We start from the raw sequence: 20,376 nt of genomic DNA, 5'->3' as shown, positions 1-20,376 counted from the left end.
TGTGTGTCTACCTAAATTAAAAAAAATATCATATTTTGAGTTCAACGGCAGACAGTTTTCAGCCTTTTTTGCCCCACTGTACAATGTGATGATGTTTTTTTTTTTTTTTTTTTGCGTAAGAGACACAGTTTTTTCATTCACAAAAGTGAAAAACAAAACAATCGCATCGCGTGTATAATATTAATTTAGTTTGACGCTCGTGTGATGGCTATATGTGGCCGTCTGTCGTCCGCTGGCTGCTGCTGCTTTAACTCTTTGATAGCGGAATTTGTATGCAACAAGTGGGAAACTACGTACTTACTGAAAAGAAATCAAACACACATACACTGAAACACCGATCTTAATACAATCACAACAGTTGAATCGACGTTCGAGCGCGGCAAATAATTTGTGTTTTCCTTGTTTTATGCCGCTTTTCTCTTCGTCGCGGTTTGTGGGTGAAAATTGTTGACGCTCCTGTATCTCTCTTTCTCTGTCCGGACTAGCACTGGCCACTGGCTGTTTTTCGATTCAATTACATACATCTATAGGCCTACATGTGAAATTGGGGGTGGGATAATACATGCTAACAATGTTCGTTTTGGAAAATAACAACCATCGCAACACAGCAGGATGTGGGTCATCGGGTGTTTTGTTTACACTTGTAATGGCGATTTCTTTTAATGACTATCATTGGATTCGATTAATTGCTATGGATCCGTTTCAAACTGGCTTGCTTCCACTCAATTGCTATAAAAAATAATTATCGGAATTTTGAATTCATTAGATAGTATAATGACATTTTGTACTTGCTAGATACAAGAAGATGTTGAAAGGCAAGTGTTTGACACATAAAACCTGTCAAATTCGCTTTCAGATAGTGACAATCAGCGATTTTACGACTCGCGAACGCTCACTCAGAAATCAGAATCAGAAAATCTCTAATTGTGACACTCTGAAAGCGAAATTTACAAATTTCATGTGTCGAACACATACTTTACAACCTCTTCTTTTGACTATCAAGTATAACATGTTTCAAACGAAATTGATAGTTTGAAGCTCTATTTATATCATGAATACAAATTGAATATTATAAGTAAACTTTTGAATCTTATGAAAGAAGATTTTAAAAATATGAGTTTTTTAACCAAAATAAAATCGTTGGGGTAATACGAACACCCCATCGAGATGGTATGAGCGCCCGTGTAAACAACCGGTAAAAATATTCTGTTTTTAGGTGCATTTAAGAAGGGTCAACAATGAACAATTTTACCTTAAAATTATTTAAAAGAAACCATTATGTTTGTAGGATATGTCGTGACCGGACCAAGGTTTCAAGCCTCGGCCACGGCTACACGAATTAATGGTGCAGCTTCTGCGACTGCGGCTGCTTTCAATTCTGCTGCAATTGTTGCTACTGTTCCTTCTGCACGTCTGTCTCCTACAAAATTCGTTACAAGAATGTTGTCAACAAGTAGTAGTAAAATTATGTTTATTTCTGTTGATTATGATAGTACGTTGATTTAACATTTTAACTTATTAGCCTACCTGGCTCTTCATCTTTGTTTAATTTGATATTATAATTTAATATTTGAGTTTTTCAACCTTTGAAGGTGTGTTTTGTTTGAATTGAAAAAAGTGATAACCTACCTAACTACGAGTATAACTTAACCTAACGTGCTAGATCACGTATGATCTGATGATTTGATCTCAGACAGGTGTCTCTGAACCTTTCCAGGATGAATACTCTCCGTTCTTCTAATGTCTGAATTCCTGCCAGTAGATGGATCCCAGAATTTCTAGACCGCGGAGGACTGTTTAGGACCATTCTAAGGATCTTGTTCTGGATCCTTTGGAGTTTAAGGTGATGGCATTTGACGCAACTCTCCCAGATTGGCATCCCGTATTCTATTACGGGAAGGATGATTTGTTTGTAGACAGCAAGCTTATTTTTCAGGGATAGAGTAGACTTCGTGTTGATGAGTGGATACAGTGATCTTATCAAGATGTTACACTTGGTTTTGGATTTTTCAACGTGCTCCGTTGATACGGATCTTCCAGCCTCTCTGAAATTTGTCATTAAGAGCTCCGATGATGCTACCCTTGTAGACGATGGATGTGTCATCTGCGAACAGAGACAACGATCCACCATCAGGGAGAGCCGGCATATCGGAGATGAACAGGTTGAATAGAATGGGGCCAAGGATGCTTCCTTGTGGAACTCCGGCACCGATGTTGAAAGCATCCGATGTGATGCTATTCAGAGAGACTCGGAACGTCCTGTCCGATAGATAGTTGTTTATTATCTTCATTAGGAAGATTGGAAGACCGTACTGCTGCAATTTGAACACCAGGCCATCATGCCAGACATTGTCGAACGCTTTTTCAACGTCCAACAACGCCATGGCAGATGTTTTCGAAACAGACTTGTTCCGTCTGAGAATGTTTGTTACTCGAGTCAGCTAGCTAGGTGTACGGTCGAACGACCTTTCCGAAAACCAAACTGTTCCTCGAGTAACAAGTTGTTTTGTTCGGCAGATGTTAGGAGCCGGTGGTAGACTGCTCTATAGAAAGAGTGGATCACAGATGAAACCTGGCGGAAGATTGAGGAGCGTAGAGAAGCAAAAGCCGCGATAGAGCGGGCGAGAACCAGAGGAGCCAAGAACGAAGCCCGTCAACGGTACTCGGCTCTAGAGAAGGAAGTCAAGCGCTCTTGCAGACGGGACAAGCGAGCGTGGGTGAACTCCCTGGCCGACGAAGGGGAGAAAGCCGCAAACACTGGCGATATACGCCTCCTCTACGATCTCTCACGACGCCTGAGTGGAGCAAGGATGAACCCGAGGATGCCAGTGAAGGACACGACTGGACAATTGCTTACCGACCCCACTGACCAGCTGAAACACTGGTTTGAGCACTTCGAACAACTTCTTCAAGTTTCGACGGCCAACCAGCCATCAACATCTCGGCATGATCCGCCTAGGGTGCGGCGCATCACTCGCGTCAATTCCAAGGCCCCATCACTGCAGGAGATTGAAGCAGCTATCCGAAGCATGAAATCCAACAAGGCTCCAGGGGTCGATCGCATATCAGCAGAGATGCTCAAAGCTGACCCCATGCTATCCGCACAAATGTTGCATAAACTATTCTGTAATATCTGGGACACCGCGACTTTTCCGGCCAACTGGATGCAGGGCATCTTAGTGAAGGTCCCAAAGAAGGGTGATCTGACTGTGTGCGACAATTGGCGAGGCATCATGTTACTGTGTATTGTTCTCAAAGTTCTGTGCAAAGTTATCCTGAATCGGATACAGGAGAAGATCGACGCGACTCTCCGACGGCAGCCGGAAGATCTTGTGTGGACCATATTGTCACGCTCCGCATCATCCTGGAGCAGGTCAATGAATTCCAAGAGTCCCTTTATTTGGTATTCATTGACTACGAAAAAGCTTTCGACCGTCTCAATCACGAGAATCTGTGGGGCGCCCTGAGACGCAAGGGAGTCCCGGATAAAATCGTCAACCTCATCGAAGCGCAGTATGAGGCTTTCACGTGCAGAGTTCTGCATAACGGAGCCTTGTCCGACCCTATCCGGGTAGTCGCTGGTGTGAGACAAGGATGTATACTATCACCGCTACTGTTTTCATCGTAATCGACGAGATCATGGTAGGTGAAATTGACCTGTACCGAACCGTGGGCTGCTTTGGCAGCCTATCATCATGGAGCATCTCAACGACTTCGATTTGGCTGATGATGTTGCTCTACTAGCACAACGGCGCACTGATATGCAGAGTAAGCTCAATGACCTAGCCGAACGCTCCTCTGCGGCGGATCTCACCATCAACGTCAACAAGACCAAATCGTTGGATATCAACACGGGCAACCCTTCCAACTTTACGGTAGCGGGGCAAGCAGTGGAGAAGGTCGAAAGTTTCCAATATCTTGGCAGCCAAATAGCGTCGGACGGCGGGGCCAAGAGCGACATAGGTGCACGAATCAAGAAGGCTAGGGCTGCCTTTGCGACGCACCAAAATCCGAATTTTCAACTCGAACGTGAAATCTGTGTTGTTATACGCCAGCGAGACGTGGTGTGTATCAGCGGAGAACACTCAAAAGCTGCAGGTCTTCATCAACCGATGCCTGCGGTATATAATTCGTGCCTGGTGGCCTCGCAACTGGATCTCGAATGCCGAGCTCCATCGTCGATGTCATCGGAAGCCGATAGCAACAGAAATTCGAGAGCGAAAGTGGAGGTGGGTCGGCCACACACTTCGACGGGGCGGAAACGAAATCTGCAAGCAAGCGCTGGATTGGAATCCGGCAGGACATCGCAGCAGAGGCAGACCCAGGGGCTCATGGCGGCGGAGCCTCAATAAGGAAATTAAGCAAGTCGATAGGAATCTGACCTGGGCCCAGGTCAAGGCAAAAGCGAGCAGCCGCCCAGGATGGAAGTCTTTCACGTTGGCCCTCTGCACCGCTGGTGGTGCACAGGACCCTTAAGAAGTAAGAATGGAGATTGGTTGCGTTTTCCGCAACCTCAGCTTCGTGAGGGCTGACGATGTTTTGTTCGAGATTATGAGAGCTGACGAAGTGTTGACCTATCGCGGCAGCCTTCTCTTCAGGAGTTATCACATGAACCACTGGGTCGCCAGGACGGTCCAGTGGGGTCAGTGGTGGAATGGGTCTTGGCTTATTTTTAAATTTTTTGGTTAGTTTCCAAAAGGACTTTGCACAATCTGGGAGAGAGCGGATCCTGTTAGCAAAGTCCTAATTTCTGAAGTCACCATCCTGGTTTGGATGGTTTTTGTTAGACGATTACAGTGGGTCTTAAGGACAGTCAGACCAGCGCGGTGGTACTACCTTCGGATGGTGTTACGGAGTCTTATAAGGTATTTGGTAGATCTGTAAAGGTTCAGAGTATTGCTCACTTGTGTGGATACTGGCACGTGTTGTTCGCTGGCCCGGGATATGCCGTCAACGAGCTTAGGTACGTCATATTTATACCTACTAACCTATCAACATTCTCGAACCAATGAGATTCCGTTAACATACGACCCATCACGCTTCACGCTCACTCGATTCTACTAATTCTTTATTTCAACTAACTTTATCTACTACATTCTTCCCCTCTCTTACTCTCCTTAGTTGAGAAAGGAGGGCATTATATCTACCCATTTGGGGGAATTTCATGTAATATCTCGGGGGGCTTTCATTAACCCTCTCGGGGGAATTTCTTCCATCAGGTCAGGGCAATTCTAACTATTTTTTCATACTTTACTATCCATCGACACGGTAAAATTTCCTCAGTCCATCCATCATCATGGCAATTCTCATTGATCATCCATCAACTCATGGTAATTCAATCTACTATCCATCAGGTTATGGTAATTCTATCTACCATCCATCCAGGTCATGGTAATTCTATCTACCATCCATCCAGGTCATGGTAGTTTTATCTACCATCCTTCCAGGTCATGGTAATTCTATCTACCATCCATCAGGTCATGGTAATTATATCTACCATCCATCAGGTCATGGTAATTCTATCTACCATCCATCCAGGTCATGGTAATTCTATCTACCATCCATCAGGTCATGGTAATTCTGTCTACCATCCATCCAGGTCATGGTAATTCTATCTACCATCCATCAGGTCATGGTAATTCTATCTACCATCTATCCAGGCCATGGTAATTATATCTACCATCCATCAGGTTATTGTAATTCTATCTACCATCCACCCAGGCCATGGTAATTCTATCTACCATCCATCAGGTCATGGTAATTCTATCTACCATCCTTCCAGGTCATGGTAATTCTATCTACCATCCATCAGGTCATGGTAATTCTATTTACCATCCATCCAGGTCATGGTAATTCTATCTACCATCCATCCAGGTCATGGTAATTTTATCTACCATCCATCCAGGTCATGGTAATTCTATCTACCATCCATCAGGTCATGGTAATTCTATTTACCATCCTTCCAGGTCATGGTAATTCTATCTACCATCCATCAGGTCATGGTAATTCTATCTACCATCCTTCCAGGTCATGGTAATTTTATCTACCATCGCTCAGGTCATGTTTATTCTAATCTACCATCCATCCAGATCATGTAAATTCTATCTACCATTCATCCAGATCATGGTAATTCTATCTACCATCCATCCAGGTCATGGTAATTCTATCTACCATCGCTCAGGTCATGGTAATTCTACCTACCAGCGCTCAGGTCATGATTATTCTCTTGGAGGCGAACCAGCCCAAGGCTGAAAGCCTCCTTAATAAAGCTAAATAATAATAATAATAATGATTATTCTAATCTACCATCCATCCAAGTCATAGAATTTCTACCTACCATCCATCCAGGTCATGGTAATATTATTTACCATCCATCAGGACATGGTAATTCTATCTACCAACGCTCAGGTCATGGTAATTCTATCCACCATTCATCAGGTCATGACAATTATTTTTCAAAAAATTCTTCAGTCATTCCACTATCGTACCAACTGCGTGGCCGGACCAAATTAATAGTACAGCTCCCGCGACTGCGGCTGTTTCCAATCCTGCTGCTATTATTGCTGCTGTTCCTTCTGCACGTCTGTCTCCTCCAAAATTCGTTACAAGAATGTCGTCAACGAGTAGTAGTAAAATTTACGTTGATTTGCTGGTTTTTTATGTTTCAACATTGGTTTACCATTTCAATTGGTTAACCTTTGGCTCTTCATCTTTGTTCTAGTTAATTGGTTATTCTAATGTGATGATTGCGTTTAGCGCTAGTTTACAGGATACCCTTTTAGGGGCTTGTTTTCGTTTGAATTTAAAAATTTGATAACCTACCTACTTAATCTAAAGCTTAACCTAACGTGCCAGATTCCTAATGATCAGCTGATCGGATTGTCTACAGCAATCTCTGAACTTTTGGATGGTAGCTGTTCTCCGTAACTCCAGAATCTGAAGACCAGCCAGGCTATGGACCTCAGAGTTCCTCATTCGTGGAGGACTGTTGAGGATCATCCTCAAAAACTTGTTTTGGACCCGTTGTAATTTGAGGTGATGGGAGTTTGCGCTACTCTCCCAGATTGGCATACCGTACTCTATTACAGGAAGGATTATTTGCTTATAGACAGCAAGTTTGTTTTTCGGGGACAGAGCGGATCTCCTGTTGATGATTGGATATAAGGATCTCATTAGGATGTTACATTTGGTTTTTGTTTTGTCAATGTGTTCCCTGAAAAGCAGCTTGCTGTCGAGTGTAAGGCCGAGGTACACTACCTCTTTTGACCATTCCATCACTGTGCCGTTCAAGTTGATGTTATTATTCACCGACGGAGTCTGTGGTGATTTGGAATGACCTGGTGAATGATGATGACCTGGGTCTTTGCTGCGTTGATACGGATCTTCCAGCTGTTGAAATATTCTGACAGGACATTTAGGCCTCTCTGAAGTTTGGCGGTCAGAGCTCCGATGACCCTACCCTTAAAGATGATGGATGTGTCATCTGCGAACAGAGACGGCGATCCACCATCAGAGCATATCGGAGGTGAACAGGTTGAACACGATGGGGCCAAGGATGCTTCCCTGTGGGACACCCGCACCGATGTGGAAAGCATCCGATGTGATGCCATTGAGAGAGACTCTGAATGTCCTGTCCGGGAAGTAATTTTTAATTATCTTCACTAGGAAGATTGGAAGACCGTATCGCTGCAATTTGTAGACCAGGCCCTCATGCCAAACATTGTCGAACGCTTTTCCAACAATGCCAATGGCAGATGTTTTAGATACAGACTTGTTCCATCTGCATTCTCAGCTTAGATACCTCATATTTATACCTGCTAACCTATCAAAATTCTCGAATCAATTAGATTTCGTTTACATACGGCCTGTCACGCTTCACGCTCACTCGATTCTATTCATTCTTTATTCCACACTAACTCTATCTACTACAGGATAAATTATATTTAAGGCTACATTTTTTCAGTCAAAACTTAATTCCATCATTCAGTGTCCATTCAAATCCAATTTTCCGATTCCCGGTTTTTTTCCCGGTACATTAAAAAAACAACCAAAAAATCACCGCTGCCTTAAACTAAAAAGGCATTCAAAAATAACTGTTTATGGATAATCATATTTTTTCAGCAAAATTGCTCTACAATACGTCAATTTTGCAGAAAATATGAGATAAGATTTGCATTAATATGTTGTTGATCTAGATCTCCAAAATCTCATGGAAGCATGAATTCGTATAAAATCAAAGGGTCTCCTGCAAAAATTTAGCCTATACGTTGTTTTGGTATGTTGAAAAAAGCATAAATCAATTGTTAATACATTTGTTCTATTTCCACTTTTGAGCATTTTGAGTCTCCGTTTGAAATATAATTTAAGTTTATCAATTCGATGATTCGACTTAATGATAGAATGGGTAAACCTTCGGGAAGCCCCATAATATAATTGCCCAAGTAACAATTTTTGTTTTATCATGGTTGTGAAGAGGCCGTATAGGTTTAGAATTGGCTTAAAGACCAAATTGAAATCGGAAATGTTGCTTGTGTGATTTGGAATATTAGGTTTTCCAAAATTCCTGGAGTTCAGATCTTCACTCTTTTTTTTAAATTTATATATTATATTATTATATATTATATCTATTATATATTATATTATTATATGTTATATTATTATATGTTATATTATTATATATTTTATTATTATATATTATACTATATATCATAGTAACTTTAACACCCACGGATCATTCGTGACTTATCCTGGTTAGATTTAAGTTTATGATAATGATGATTATCCTTAGGTTTGAGCTGGAATATTTATCTCTAAGATAATCAAGTACATTGACTTCAGCGTGAGAGGTATGGATTCAGATCTTTATATTTACAGGCTAACCAAGGTATTCTACGATATCCTGACTAATCTTGTGGCCCTGATTAGCACAAAGTGCAGAAATTATTTTTAATTTAACTCTGGACCAATCATTTCGTGATTTTTTTTTTAAATTCGTTGATTGTGTACGGTATCGAACATTTGCAGGCCAAGCAAAATCGGGTATGCAAGGAGTTCGACATTTTTTTTAATTGGCATGAATTTGCTTCTCTATCTTTAAGTAGCTTCGTGACAAGATATGTCTCGGTTAAGCTTTATATGAACACTACTTTACTCGGAAAACTGTTGCAAAATAATTTAAAAAATGTTTCCTCCAATGATAGCCCAAAGAAATTCTAAAAAATACTCTGTAAGCTATCTTGGTAGGAGAAGCGAGTGAAAGAAAAGAATAGAATGGTTTTGAATAATATGAATATTGTAAACAGAAGTGTAAGGGCTACAAAATGGTGAGTTGACAACCTGGAAGGAGCGGAATACCTAGCCCTGGTCCTCACAAGTTCCTACTTCACGCCTCCTCGAGTCATATGATAACAAAAGACTACCAGCTGAAACATGGACACAGCTGGTTGGCAAACCTGAGCGTCTGCTCACCATGGAGGTGCGGCTCAAAACGGCGTCTGTTCTCCATGTTAGGAGCGGCTGATCACCGTCCTAGTGCCAGCGTGGGACTCTAAACAGAGCTGTGCACGATGGTCCCCCGGCGAGACAGGGGGTTGGGGCAGGCCCAACAAGCCGCCCTGGAAAAAAAAACAAAGTTGCAAATACCGAAGAAAGAAATACGGATCGGAACAATCGGCACAGACCTACGCGACGAAATAAGGACTACGATTGGAAACTCGGAATATGGAACTGCAAATCGCTCGGCTTCCCGGGTTGCGATAGGTTAATCTATGACGAACTTCAACCACGCAACTTCGAAGTCGTAGCACTGCAGGAACTTTGCTGGACGGGACAAAAGGTATGGAAAAGCGGGCATCGAGCGGCTACTTTCTACCAGAGCTGTGGCACCACCAACGAGCTGGGAACCGGCTTTGTAGTGCTGGGTAAGATGCGCCAACGCGTGATTGGTTGGCAGCCGATCAACGCGAGGATGTGCAAGTTGAGGATTAAGGGCCGTTTCTTCAACTACAGCATCATCAACGTGCACTGCCCACACGAAGGGAGACCCGACGACGAGAAAGAAGCGTTCTATGCGCAGCTGGAGCAGGTGTACGACGGCTGTTCGCAACGGGACGTCAAAATCGTCATCGGCGACATGAACGCTCAGGTAGGACGGGAGGCAATGTATAGACCGGCAATCGGGCCAAACAGCCTGCATGCCGTATCGAACGACAACGGCCAACGATGCGTGAACTTTGCAGTCTCCTGGGGTATGGTAGTTCGAAGTACCTTTTTCCCCCGCAAGGATATCCACAAAGCCACCTGGAGATCACCTGACCAACACACAGAAAACCAAATCGATCACGTTCTAATCGACGGGAAATTCTTCTCCGACATTATCAACGTCCGCACGTACCGCAGTGCGAACATAGATTCGGACCACTACCTAGTTGCAGTATGCATGCGCTCAAAACTCTCGACGGTGCATAACACACGTCGAAGTCGAACGCCACGACCCAACATTGAGCAACTACGGGACACCGGAGTTGCCCAGGACTACGCGCAGCAGCTGGAAGTTGCACTACCCACGGAAGAGCAGCTTGGCGCATCTTCTCTTGAAGATGGCTGGAGGGACATCCGTTCAGCCATAGGTAGTACTGCTGTAGCGGCACTAGGTACTGCAATCCCGGACCGAAGAAATGACTGGTTTGACGGCGAATGCAAACTGTTAGTAGAGGAGAAGAATGCAGCACGGGCGAGAATGCTGCAACACCGCACGAGATTGAATGTGGAGCGATACAGACAAGCGCGGAACAGACAAAACTCGGTTTTCCGAAGGAAGAAGCGTCAGCAGGAAGATCGAGATCGCGAGGCGATGGAAAATCTGTACCGCGTAAACGACACACGGAAGTTCTACGAGAAGCTAAATTTCGCGCAAAGGCTACGTGCCGCAAGCCGATATGTGCAAGGACTTGGACGGTAACCTTCTCACGAACGAGTGTGAGGTGATTGAGAGGTGGAAGCAGTACTATGACGAGCACCTCAACGGTGAAGCAGCAGAAAACGAAGGTGGCACGGCAACAGACCTTGGACGCGCACGCGCAGAAGACGACAGGCTACCGGCCCCTGATCTTCAAGAAGTTGAGGAGGAGATCGGTCGGCTGAAGAACAACAAAGCAACTGGTGTAGATCAACTACCAAGTGAGCTATTGAAATACGGTGATGAAGCACTGGCTAGAGCGCTGCACTGGGTAATTGCCAAGATTTGGGAGGAGGAGATATTACCGGAGGAGTGGATGGAAGGTGTCGTATGCCCAATCTACAAAAAGGGCGACAAGTTGGATTGCTGCGCAACTACCGCGCGATCACACTGCTGAGCGCCGCCTACAAGGTACTCTCCCAAATTCTATGCCGCCGTCTGTCACCATATGCAAGAGAGTTCGTGGGGCAATACCAGGCGGGATTCATGGGTGCCCGCGCTACCACGGACCAAATTTTCGCGATTCGGCAGGTTCTGCAGAAATGCCGCGAATACAACGTGCCCACACATCATTTGTTCATCGATTTCAAATCCGCATACGACACAATCGATCGAGATCAGCTATGGCAGATTATGCACGAGTACAGATTTCCGGATAAACTGACGCGATTGGTCAAGGCGACGATGGATCGAGTGACGTGCGTTGTTCGAGTATCGGGGACACTCTCGAGTCCCTTTTCGAGTTTCGCCGATGACATTGACATTATGGCACGGAACTTTGAGATGATGGCGGAAACGTACATCAGACTGAAGGCTGAAGCTAGACGGATTGGACTTGCCATCAACGCATCAAAGACAAAATATATGAAAGCAAGAGGTTCTAGGGAAGACAATGTTAGCCTCCCACCCCGAGTTCAGATTGACGGTGACGAAATCGAGGTGGTCGATGAGTTCGTGTATTTGGGCTCACTGGTGACCGCCGAAAATGATACCAGCAGAGAAATTCAAAGACGCATTATGGCAGGGAATCGTGCCTACTTTGGACTCCGGAGGACGCTCCGGTCGAATAAAATTCGCCGCCGCACGAAGTTGACTGTCTACAAGACGCTGATTAGACCGGTGGTCCTTTACGGCCACGAGACCTGGACTATGCTCGTGGAGGACCAACGCGCCCTTGGTGTTTTCGAACGGAAGGTGTTGCGTACCATCTACGGTGGAGTGCAGATGGATGACGGAACGTGGAGGAGGCGAATGAACCACGAATTGCAACAGCTGCTGGGAGAACCATCCATCGTCCACATTGCAAAAATTGGGCGACTACGGTGGGCTGGGCACGTCGTAAGAATGCCGCACGACGACCCAGTAAAAATGGTTCTAGAAAGCGACCCAACAGGAACAAGAAGAAGAGGCGCGCAGCGGGCAAGGTGGATCGACCAAGTAGAAGGTGACCTGCGGACCCTTCGCAGACTACGAGGCTGGCGAACTGTGGCCATGGATCGAGTAGAGTGGAGACGACTTCTTCGGACAGCAGAGGACAACAAGGCCTTAGCCTGATTGGTAAGGTAAGGTAAACAGAAGTGTAAACAAATGAATATAATTATGTATATTAAAAAAAATTAATTGATTCCATGTAAAATTGCAAGTTTTATAAGGGTTTAAATGATTCTTTCCCGGTGCGATTTGGGTTTTCCCGGTTTTTTCCCGGCAAATCCGAATTTCCGCTTTTTTCCCGGATTTCCCGGTTGGATGGACACCCTGATAATTATACAGTCATAAAGAGAATAATGTAAATTTGAAGAATTTATATAAACAATGTTAAATAAATGTAAAATATCCATGGTGCTCATATTGCCCCGAATGAACTCAAGTAATATTTTGTGAAGAAAAGCTTTAATGATTGTTGAAAACTAGAAAAAAAACATCGAAACCAATGACCATTTATAAAGCTGGTGGAGGAGATTTTTTGTAAAATATGTTCAATAACATTCAAAGTGTTTTTTATGTTACTTCATACGTGAAGCTTACGATTTTCAGAGTTGGTTGGAAATGCTATCTAACATGCTTTAGTGTGATAATTTATCAGCTAGAGAAAGGTCTGACCTACCCTCTTCAGACCTTTCTCTAGCTACTAAATGATCACACTAAAGCTTCTTGTTAGATGGCGTTTCCAATTAAATATGTTCAATTAGTTGATTTTTAAGCGGGTCACATTTTCCCATTGCCCTACTTTCCCCTACTCTAAGCATTAACTTGCTCATAAGTGGTGTGAAATTGATATGAGGGGCTCGGTGACCTCAGAGCGACCGTTTTCGCTTACTGAGCAGAACAACGTGAGTTCAAACGTTCAGTACTCATGTAACAAGAGCACTCGTTATAGGCGTAGCCAAGGGGGGCAGTTGTTTAAAGTTCAAATATCTAGAAAAATAAGTTTAAATTTTATGTTCAACTAGCCTTTATCATTTTTTTTAATGATTAACTTCCATATTTGTTTGAGTTTCCGAATCAGATAGAAGTTAGATTCATTTTTTTCAGAAAACTCGAAAAAAATCAACAATTTTTTTTCTTGATAATTGAAAACTTCATGTCTGGATTTTTCTTGAAGAACTGAAAATTATTATTCAGATTTTAAAATTTTGAAATATTTTGTTCTTTAAATCCTGTTAGTAACTTTGATTTTTTTTCTCTTCCATGAAACTCCAATGACTCTAAAACTTTCCCAAGAATCTGACATAAGGCTTGTACTCGAAAAAAAAATGCACCATTTTTATCCGTGGGTAAAAATTGATGAAAATCTGGGTAAAACTAGTTTGGAGTGAATTGTTTACAAGTGCAAAATTTCATAACAATCGGTTCAGTGGTTATTGAGATGTCATCGAAACAAGAAGAAAATCGCCGGAGAGTTTTGTGCGTCGTCATGGAAAATCCGACTGCGACCATGAGATGGATCGGAAGACAACTGAGAATCACCCATACATCTGTGATAAAATCGTTTAAGGAGTCGCAGACGATCGAGCGGCGGGCTGGAAGTGAAAAAAAATCGAAGACAGCTGACCCTGTGAAGGCCCGGAAGGTGTTGGATTATTTCAAGCGTAATCCAAACCTTTCGATTCGCGACGCAGCTCTGAAAGCAAAGTGTTGCGCCTGGTTCGTTCAGCAAACCATGAAACGAGCTAGGCTTCGTGTATTCATGAGAGTCGTTAACGAAACCGATGTGTGTGGTTATGGATGACGAAACCTACATCAAGGCAGACGCAAAGCAAATACCGGGGCTGGAGTTCTAAGTTGCCAAATCACGGTTTTATGTTCCGGAAGACATAAGAAAGTGGACAAATTCGCCAAAAAATACTTGCTCTGGCAGGCCATATGCCAATGCGGTAAACTGAGTAAACCGTACATCACAATGGGTACCATCAACACCGAGTGCCTCCAGAAGCGTCTGTTGCCCTTCCTGGGGTCCCACGGAGGCGAGACATTATTTTGGCCAAACCTGGCATCATGCCATTACGCGCGATCGACGTTGGATTGGTACAGAGACAATAACGTTGTGTTTGTTCCAAAAACCGCCAACCCTTAAAATTCACCAGAGATTCGTCCGGTGGACAAGATTTTGGGCCATAATGAAGGCCAAAGTTCGAAAATCGTCCAAGGTGTTTAAGAACGAGCTGGAGTTGAAGAAAGAATGGATGAAAGTGACCAAAAAGGCCGGCTCCACCATTGCACAACATGTAATGAGGGGTCTTAAGAGAAAGGTGCGGGCTTTCAGCGATTCAAAGGAAATTGAATAAACATAATATGCCGAAACATAATCCATATGTAATAGTGCATTCCCTGAAAGTTTCAAGAAAATCCGACTTAAAATAAATTTTTGGCGAACACTTTTTTCTTGTGCATTTTTTTCGAGTACAGGCCTTTTTGAAATATTTTCAAAGTTCTTATAATTAGCTTGTTTTTTAACAGTCTGGCACTTTAAAGATTGTAAATGTTTGCTGGAATTCTAAAGTAATTTTTAGCTAGAGAGATAATTTCAATGGGTTCTTAATAAATCATAGGGAATTTTAAGGAGAACCCTTGCAACATTCTAAGAAGAATTTTAACAAAGTTCTGAGGAAATTTTCAGGAGTGTTCTGAGGAAAGCTTCATGAAAATTATCAGCAAACTTAAATAGCAGGTCGGAGGTGAATTTCAAACGGTTTCTGAAAAATGCATGTAGGTAAATCTGAAGAAATTACCAAAGGAATTCTAATGAATATAAAAAGAGCATTTTATGCATAGAATAAACTGAAGTGCGAGGTTTCATGCGAATACCAACAATACTGTAGAGTGAATTTAAAAAAAAAATTCAGCAGAAGGTGAATATTTGAAGGGAATTCCAATTAGAATACAAATAACTTCTAGTGTGTCCTAAAATTTTACTGGAAATCCCCCTCCCCCCCTCCAATACGAAACCTGGCTACACCCTTGGCACTCGCGCGTTGTAAACAATACAACAGTATGTTATTTTCACCTTGAGGGCACTTCATGAATCTAGATATTCTCCAAAATATTCTTCAAGTCTTTTGGACATGGGTATTAAATTTCATGCAGCATATTTAGTTTTTTACGTTGAGTGAGTTCCAAAGTATAGCACATTTTATTTATGTGCTGTACTTTGTACAAGGGCGCGAGTGCTCAAAGATTAAAGACGTAGACCACGTTTGTTTGGCCCCCACTTAGCCTACGACGAGTATGAAGCAAGACCACGCTGAAGGCGGTGGGTTAAATCCCAGGTCTACTACTTTGCCTAAAAAACGTATGTTGAAAGCATGAATTCGAACCGGCAGCTACTCTGAAAATTTCCCTAAATCACTCCACAGCTGATACAAACTGCAGACACAAACGTCATATCGAACGCCAGCAAATTAATCCTCTCCAGATCGCATCACGTGAAATTTAATTACGTCTGCCGTCTGTCGTGTATCGCAAAACGTTTCTGTCTGCCAAGTAATCTTGAGCTGTAAAACTGAACACAAGTAAAGACCCATTTACTTGCACTTATTCGAATCCATGCATACATTTACGCATAGAAACGATCACCACCACCGCCGGTAATGCCAACACATTCTACACACAACACAAAAATAGTCCCTGACGAAGTCAGTTCCCATTCTGCGCGACACTCTTCTACTCAAAACTTTTCCTTCATCTTCATCATTCGGTTTCGTCGAAATTGTTTACTTTTCACCATGAAATATTTAGGCTAAACATGTGTTAACACCCATTTTGACTCATGAAGGAAGTATTATTTTAAATGCTCTTCGTTTGAGTTGCATCCCCACGGGACGGCTTAAGTACCGACCGATGTCAATCCGGTCGATGGACATGTCATTGCCAACGACGGAAGAACGACTGAAGGCAGCTTCACACGGGTGAAGGTCCAAATTGCGTGCGAAAACGACCAGCTTGGGTACGACTAATCTCCCACACCGATTAGAAATCGATAAATTTGATAACGACTCTGCGGTCGTCCATGAGCAGCGGAGCTTACCGGGATACGATCGTTCTTGGTAATGCACATTTTAAAAACGGCAAATCAGATTCACTTTCACTTCGCGACGAAACTGAAGAAAAATCCCCAACACTTGATGACGCTTAATAATGGCAAAGGGTTACGCTCGAGTGGTTTTCCAACGACACCTATATCGTAAGCCGATACGCAGACGACTGACTTTGTGCCCAGTGAACCATATAACCAGCGATACACAGTCAGTTGCAGGCTCGCGAATCATTCTTCCCTTCCCGACTGCCCTCACCCCGCACCCCCACCGACAACGTCCAGATTCGGGCTACCCCCATACGATAGGAAGGAGGAAGTCTGTAAGGCTATGAAGGTACACCTCCAATATTGCAGTGCAAAGACATCCTAGACCTGGCAACGAACTCGTCACCGCGCGGCGGTTATGAACGCAGCAAAACAACAGAAAATTTGCAACAAGGTCGTAAATGGTCAATAGAGATAATTTGCATCGCTACGAATTGGACGACGCTCTCGGGTGAAGATTGATCCATGTGCGCACTCGCGATCTGCCAGCACCTCTGATTTCGTCTGTTTTGTGTGCAAAAATCTGAGATCCAGCGACCGGTGCTTTGGGGGTTGGATGGAACTGGAGTTGGTTGGCCCGCATTATGCTTGTGCAGAAAATCACGTAGTCACCACCGTCAGTGGAGCAGTGACGCTGGTGGAAGGTTTTAGCAAAAATGGATACCGGTTCAGTTGCGCAACGCGTCTCGCGGGGAGTTTTTGAGGCTCCTAGCGTTTGGTACTTAAACGGAATTTTTGCGATCAAGCAACGTACAAATCTGGTAATTCGCTTTTTTACAATTGAAGGATGATATACGACTATTACAAAACTCGGAAGCCCTATATCGTTCATACTACACCCTAGGGTGGTCATTGAATTTAAGAAAGACTCATATTTTTAATTATCGGATTCATAGGAACAGCTAAATATGGTAAATGGAAAATACCGCCATGATTGATTTCAGCAGTTGGTACAATTCAGCAATTTAAATGTAGAAAACCGTAGAAAACCCCCTCCCTCTTCCACAGGGTGTCTACTCAATCCAAGGAATCAAATTCCCTGAGTTTTCCAGGTTTTTCCAGGTCGGATGAATAAAATTCCAGGTGCATACAAATTATACACATTATTTTTTTTTTCTATTTATCCATCTGGAATCCCTTTTATGTACTTATTGATTTATGTTATTTTCGATTGTTCAAACTTGGGCGTTGGTACTTGTAAGTCGGCTCAGCAAAAAAGTTATTGAATATTACAGTAGAACAGATGCACATAGGTTGTTTAATATTAATTTGTAAAATTTATGTTTAGTAAATGCACCAATAGTGGAGGTACGTTAGTACAATGTACTTCTACAGCGGCTTAGGGAGACTCTTTAACCCACCATAGGAACACATTGCACTAAAGTACCTCCACTATTGGTGCATTAATCCTACACATAATTTGCGAAAAGAAATTATATCCATGGGTGTAATATTGTATTTGGTTTTTGCAATCACATTAGTTATTCATACAGTAGCATGCATTACGTCAATCAATATTATATTCTTTTTTGGTATTTGTGTAGTATTTTTTAATCCAAGAATATAAATACAAGTAAGAAACCTGTCAATACTATTCGATAAAACGATATATCAAAATTTGATAACAATATGCTTTCAAAAACAAAATATAATTTTAATAATATGTTTGAGTCCAACTCTGTTTGGAAGATCAAGGCAGAATAAATCATGGTTTCACATGTCTACAATCTCTTAAGGTCCGTTTTGACTATCCTATTTCTTGGTCTGATTTTGACCGCCGCCATAATGAAAAATCTGCTCAAATTTACTTTCGACACACTTTGTCGAACCCCCCTGTTTGCTGGTGTTCACACTGCTTGCACACGTCGAAAGAACTGTCAATTTAGATTTCAAAACAAAACTGTATCAGGAATCAAAAGTAAATACTTCCATCATGAATTACCGGAAAATTGCTCTAGTTTCGGCAGACGTATTTGCTTTTATTATTTTAAATAAAATAAGAAAGAGAAGGTGAACTTTGTGGAGTAGGAAATGGTTGCTCAGGAGGAACACCGGCAGGGATCTGGCTCATCTTGTCCTTCAAGAGCTGCGATATGAAGATGAAAATGGATTTCAAAACTTCGCCAGGATGTCGATACCAAGCTAGTGGGAAAAGTTCTCACTAGATCTACATGATTCCTTGAGTTCTGAAAATTTCTGTTAACAACGCAATTCTGCAAGGTCTTCAAACCTTTTGACGTCCCTGAAGTTTTGTTTCTGTTCTCCGGTAAAATTTCTTTAAAGATCAACAATCTTTCCTGATGATCTGCAAATTTCTCGGTAGTTCTACAGATTTCTTTGAAGTTATGTGTGTTCTTCAGAAGTTCTGCAAATGTTCCTAAGAATCTACAAAGTTTCTGAATCCCTGAAGATTTAAGATCCTTGAAGCTCGACAATTATCTCTGATGTTCACAAAATTTCTAATAATCTACAAACTTCTCGAAAGTTCTGGAATTTTTCCGGCAGATTTTCATGATTCAATGAATATCTGCAAATATCTCTGAACATCTATACAATTTTCGAAAGAATTAAAAGATTATCTAGAAATTTTTGAGCTTTCCGGAAGTTTTAGAAAGTATTCTGAAGTTTTTCTAATTTTTCTCAAGCTGTGCAAATATCTCTTAAGATCAGCGAACATACCTGAAGTTCTGTGAATGTCTCTCAAAATCCAAGAACCGCAGTAAAATTCTGAAAATTTATTTAAACATCTGCTAATTTTTGAGTAGATTTACGATCTACCCTCTGAACTTTTCTGAAGTTCCTAAAATTTATTTCAAATTCTGTAATGTTTTCTAAAGTACTGTATTTCTGCTCTAAAGATCTACGAACTGCCCTGAAGTTCAATAAATTTCACAGTAGATCTCCGAACTTTTCTAAAGTTCTTTAAATTTCTTTGTGGATTCTTGATCTAAAGATCGGCGAACTTTCCTGAAGATCTGTTAGTTTTGCTGATTTTTTGCATATTTTTCTAAAAACGTACGAACTTTCTGACGTTCTACAGACTTCTTTTAAGGTCTACGGACGTCTCTGAAGTTCTTTAGATCTATCTATTTCCGACTTCCATGGAGTTCTGCAAAATATTGTACTTTTGTACTTCGCTGCGATTTGTTTTTGGAATTGAGGTGCTTTTCTGACATTTAACGAATTTTTCTGAAGATCTCACAATTTGTGTGAAATTTTCTGTCAAATTCCTGCAAATATCTTTAAAATTCTGTAAAGTTGTCCCAAAATCTACAAAAAAAAAAAACTTGAGGCACAATAAATTTCTCAGTAGATCTGCAAACTTCTCTGATGTTTTGTAAATTCCTCTCGGGTTACCCTGAAGATTTGAAAATTTCCTTGAAGATTACCTAAAGTTGTCAAAATTTATCTGAAAATATTCGAGCTTCCTTGAAGTTTTAAATGTATCTCTCAGAATCTAAAAATTTTCCTGAAATCGTGTAAATATTTTTTTCTAAATTGCTGAACTTCCCTGAAGTTCTGCAATTTTAACTGAAGATCCAATAACATTTCTGAGATTCTTGTGATTTTTTCAGAAGTCCTGTAATTTTTTTTCAAAGTTCTGTAGCTGAAGATCTACGAACTTTTCTGATGTTGAATAATGTTTCGAGGATCTCCAAACTTATGTGAAATACTTTATATTTCACTGTAGATTCTTGGACTTGTCTAAAGTTATGCGAATTTCCCTGAAGATTTGCAAAATTTCGCTTATAGTTTTACAAATTGATTTGAAATTATTTTTGCTTGCTTGAAGTTTTGAAAATTTCTTTGAACATTGATCTGAAGATCTACGACCTCTCTT

At 41.9% G+C, this 20,376-nt stretch overlaps 2 protein-coding genes across 3 annotated transcripts in view; both read right to left on the bottom strand.

Moving 5' to 3' along the window:
• The window catches only part of Cdk5alpha (Cdk5 activator-like protein), a 572,471-nt gene that overhangs the window by 356,521 nt on the left and 195,574 nt on the right, over positions 1-20,376 (bottom strand). The gene's annotated exons all lie outside the window — the stretch shown is intronic.
• The window catches only part of milt (trafficking kinesin-binding protein milt), a 344,265-nt gene that overhangs the window by 301,652 nt on the left and 22,237 nt on the right, over positions 1-20,376 (bottom strand). The window contains exon 1 of one of the 2 annotated variants that reach the window (XM_065229554.1): positions 16,482-16,653. The exons of the other annotated variant lie outside the window; for it this stretch is intronic. Within the exon in view, the coding sequence (XP_065085626.1) occupies positions 16,482-16,511 (30 nt within the window). The 5' untranslated portion in view covers positions 16,512-16,653. Of the gene's footprint in view, positions 1-16,481; positions 16,654-20,376 lie in introns of those variants that run through there. 2 annotated transcript variants of the gene reach the window in all.

The sequence above is a fragment of the Ochlerotatus camptorhynchus genome, unplaced genomic scaffold (assembly GCF_037179485.1).
Source record: "Ochlerotatus camptorhynchus isolate MF236.1 unplaced genomic scaffold, CSIRO-AGI_Acam_v1.1 ptg000316l, whole genome shotgun sequence".
Taxonomy (NCBI): domain Eukaryota; kingdom Metazoa; phylum Arthropoda; class Insecta; order Diptera; family Culicidae; genus Ochlerotatus; species Ochlerotatus camptorhynchus.
Note: the sequence above shows the minus strand (reverse complement) of the source record. Positions and strands in the feature narration are given on the sequence as shown.